We start from the raw sequence: 4,154 nt of genomic DNA on the forward strand, positions 1-4,154 counted from the left end.
TTTCTTCTGCCCGTTTCCTGCTGTTTGTGTCACACCCTCACTCTTCACCTGCCCCCGAATCCCCCTCCCCCTATACACCTGGGTTTCCCAGCTTGGCTGGGCATGACCCCACGTGTGTTAGTATTCTCCATGTGGGACTCCTCGCTCTGTATCTTTCCACATAAGTGAGTTGGATACTGGTTTGCACACATACCTGGCTTTGCAGGCGCCCATGCATTTGAACCTCAACCCGGGGGGATGGACGGTGTTCATGTTAACACTTGTGCCTGTTACTTTGCAGGAGTCCTATCCTCTGCCCACCTCCCATCCCTGCCCTTTGGGGAACAATCTGCCTCCTGCTTCTGACTCGGTTTGCACCATCCCGTGAGGTTCAGGGCCTCTGTGTTCCCACGTGTCTGAAGAAGAGGGGGCATCCGTCAGGGATTGGCCCCAGGGCCTTGTGTCACCTGCGGGGTGGGGGCTGTGGAAGCAGGTTCACATTTTCAACTTAAGGCACTTTCTCTGGCTCTTCACCCTCTCTGTGTCCTCCCTGTGCATGTCTGTGTTTGTAAATGTGAGGCTATCTGGGCTCTATTTACTGGGGCTCGAGTGGGGACCATTTCTATGGCTCTTTAGTTGGGCACTCCGATTCCCTTGTCTTCTTTCCTTTAGGGCCCAAGGTTCCTTAGGGTAACCCCCAGTCAGCTGGAAGATTCTCCCCACCTCCCCAGGGGATTTGCTGAGTTCCCTTCTCCGAGAGTAGCTTCGGAGGATACCCTAACATCTCCTTCTTCCTCCCAGCTTGGTTTATGGCAGCTCCAGGACCTCGCACCCCGAGACGGACATCTTACACCGCCAGGCCTACGCGGCCCCCCACCCACTGCAAAGCTATGCCACCAACCACCACCCGGCAGGTACGGCCCCTGTCCCGCCCCTCCTGGCCCTCCCTCCGAAGCAGATGATTGGCTGCTGAAAGTTACAACCTTCCTAATTGGCTGTGTCCTCCGTTCTGGCCCGCCTCTTGCTACTTCTCCTCTGATTGGTTGTTCTGAGGCTGCTTAATTTCACGCCGGATTCGTCTGCCCCTGTTTCTGGCCCCGCCTCTTTTGTTCCAATTGGTCCCCTCGTCTCAGCCCCCAAATCCCACCTTCTCTTCCAGGCTTTTCCGCCTCTCCAGCCCACCCCAATCCCTTCCCTCTGGGTCTGCTCATCCTCTTGGTTCTCGGAATTCTTTCTTCCTGATTCCCTTTCTTCCTGATTGGCTCCGATTCTTTGGACTTCCCCTTTCTTCCTTAGATTTGCCCACTGCCTTATTCTTTTCCTGTGGCCCTGCCTCTAGTGCCTCGGATTGGTTCCCTTCCTTTGATCCTGCCGCTCTCCTTCCTAGATGGATCAGCAACGAGGCTGTTGTCCAATTTGACCCTTGACCCTCTTGGTTGGCTCCTTCCCTTAATTCCTCTCTCTCTCTTTTTTTATTTTAATCTGGATCCTCTCACTTTGACTCAACCCCTTTTGACTTGTTCTCTGGTTCTTCTCAGTGGCTCCAGTCATCCCATCCCTTCCCCTTCCTTGCTAGAATTGCCTAATCCTTTGACCTCCCTTGGACCAAAAGGACGCTCTGTGTTTTGCTCCCATTTTTTTCATGTATGTATTTTTCTACTCCTTTGTCTACTTTTCCCCTACTGGGCTCCCTGCCCTTATGATTGCATCGTACCCCATCCTGCTTATTGTTTCCTTAAGTTGTCTCTGCCTCCTTTCTCCTCTTTGAATCTGCCCCTTCCCTCCAACCCCTTTTCCTGACCCAACTTGCCTTTGGCCTGCTCCTTTTCCTTTTCAACCTTGCCCTATCCCCCACCTAGCTGACTCTACCCCCCCGACCCTCACCAGGCCTCTCTGGACTCTTCGACACCGGCCTCCATCACGCAGGCTCAGCAGGGCCCGACGCCTCCGTCATGAACCTCATCTCGGCCCTGGAGTCCCGGGGCCCCCAGCCTGGTCCTTCTGCCTCTTCTCTCCTCTCCCAGTTCCGCAGTCCTTCCTGGCAAACAGGTAAGGCCATTGCCAGTCCAGGAGGGCCAGGGTGGGGCTGGCTTGTGGTCAACTCTGACCTGTGGTCTCCTCCCTCGTCCCCAGCCATGCACACGCCAGGCCCCACGGAGCTCTTCATCTCAGGCGCCCTGCCGGGTTCCAGCACCTTTCCATCCTCCTCTGCCCTGTCGGCCTATCAGCACCCGGCTTCTTTTGGCAGCCGCCCCTTCCCAGTACCCTCTTCCCTCAGCCTCCAGGACCCCCCATTTAGTCCCCCAGCTAATGGGCTCTTGTCCCCTCATGACGTGCTGCACCTGAAGCCCTCGCAGGCACCCACGGTGCCCTCCTCGCTAGGCTTTGAGCGCCTGGCGGGGGGTGGTGTCCTGGGGCCCGCTGGTCTCGGCCCAGCCCAAACCCCTCCTTACCGCCCGGGCCCCCCAGATCCACCCCCACCTCCCCGCCACCTCCCAACTCAGTTCAACCTGCTGGCTTCCTCTTCCGCTGCTGCTGCCGCCGCCGCCGAGCAATCCTCTCCCCAGCTCTACAACTTCTCGGGTGCTGCCCCCGGCCCGCCGCCACCCGAGCGGGCCCTGCCCCGCCAGGACACCGTCATCAAGCACTACCAGCGGCCAGCCAGTGCCCAGCCCCCACCACCACCAGCCCATGCCCTCCAGCACTACCTGAGCTGCGGAGGCAGCTACGCCTCCATGGGCCACCGGGCCAACTTGGCCTGCAGCCCCCTGGGCGGTGGGGAGCCCTCCCCGGGTGCTGGCGAGCCTAGCAAGGCTGGGCCCAGTGGAGCCACGGCCGGAGCATCGGGCCGGGCTGCGGGCCCCGAGGCAGCTGGAGGAGGTGGGGCGGCGGGTGGCGGTGGAGGTTACCGCCCCATCATTCAGTCGCCTGGTTACAAGACGGGCAAAGGTGGTTATGGGGCAGCTGCCGGCGGTGCCAACAGGCCCCCACCACCCCGTTCGACTGCCACGCCCAAATGCCAGAGCCTGGGTGGACCAGCAGCAGCCTACGCCGCTGGCAAGGCCTCTGGGGCTGGGGGGGCGGGAGGCCAGGCCTATTCCCCTGGTCAGCCCCAAGGGCTTCTAGGACCCCAGGCCTATGGGCAAGGGTTTGGAGGGGGTCAAGCGCAGGACTTGAGCAAAGGCCCTAGCTACTCAGGGGGGCCCCAGCAGCCCCCTAGTGGTCCCCCGCCTCCTGGCCTAGCCACATGTCAGAGCTATTCCCCAGACCAGCTGCAAGGGCAGCTATATGGGGTGCAGGGTGAGCCGTACCCAGGGCCAGCTGCCCACTCCCAGGGGCTGCCCACAGCCAGCCCCTCGCTCAGCTACAGTACTGGCCATTCCCCAGCACTCTCAGGCCATGGAGGTGGTTGGGGGCCCAGCTCCCTGGGGGGCGGCGGAGAGGCCAGCCCTTCTCACATCATCCGCCCGCTGCAGTCGCCTCCAGCCCCCGGCCGCCCGCCTGGAGTCGGCTCTCCGGGAGCTCCTGGCAAATACCTGAGCTCTGTCCTGGCCTCAGCCCCGTTCCTGGCACCCCCAGGAGCCGGCAGCTATGCCGCTGGAGCAGGTGGCTACAAGGGCAAGGGGGACGGCTCAGAGCTGCTGGCGGGCCCCGGCGGGCCTCCCGCTGAGCGCACCGAGGATGAAGAATTCCTCATCCAGCACCTCCTGCAGGCGCCCAGCCCCCCGAGGACCTCAGGGGCAGATGGCCTGGTGGGCGAAGATGGGGCGGCGGATGCCTCCAAGGGACTTGGGAGTGGCGGGGCTGGGGGTCCCCCGGGCACACCCTACGAGCTGGCCAAGGAAGACCCGCAGAGGTACCATCTGCAGAGCGTCATCCGTACCAGCGCCAGCCTTGACGAGGGTGCCACGGCGGCCCTGGAGCTGGGCCTGGGGAGGCTGAAGGAGAAGAAGAAAGGGCCAGAACGGGGTGGCGAGACCCCCGAGGGGCTGGCCACCTCAGTTGTCCACTATGGGGCAGGTGCCAAGGAGCTGGGGGCCTTCCTCCAGAAGAGCCCTCCACCCCCAACTCCCACAGCCCAGTCTGCCCAGCCTGCCCCCCACGGCCTCCTCCTAGAGGCCGGGGGCCCTGACCTCCCACTGGTGCTTCCCCCCCCCCCCCCCCCCCCGCCCCCC

General features: G+C 62.2%; 1 protein-coding gene across 1 annotated transcript in view; it reads left to right on the forward strand.

Moving 5' to 3' along the window:
* Positions 1–4,154, forward strand: part of PRR12 (proline rich 12) — a 35,775-nt gene that overhangs the window by 8,086 nt on the left and 23,535 nt on the right. The window contains exons 2-4 of the mRNA XM_055079255.1: positions 781–893; positions 1,867–2,028; positions 2,113–4,153. Of these exons, the coding sequence (XP_054935230.1) occupies positions 781–893; positions 1,867–2,028; positions 2,113–4,153 (2,316 nt within the window). The remainder of the gene's footprint in view (positions 1–780; positions 894–1,866; positions 2,029–2,112; position 4,154) is intronic.

The sequence above is a fragment of the Physeter macrocephalus genome, chromosome 17 (assembly GCF_002837175.3).
Source record: "Physeter macrocephalus isolate SW-GA chromosome 17, ASM283717v5, whole genome shotgun sequence".
NCBI lineage: Eukaryota > Metazoa > Chordata > Mammalia > Artiodactyla > Physeteridae > Physeter > Physeter macrocephalus.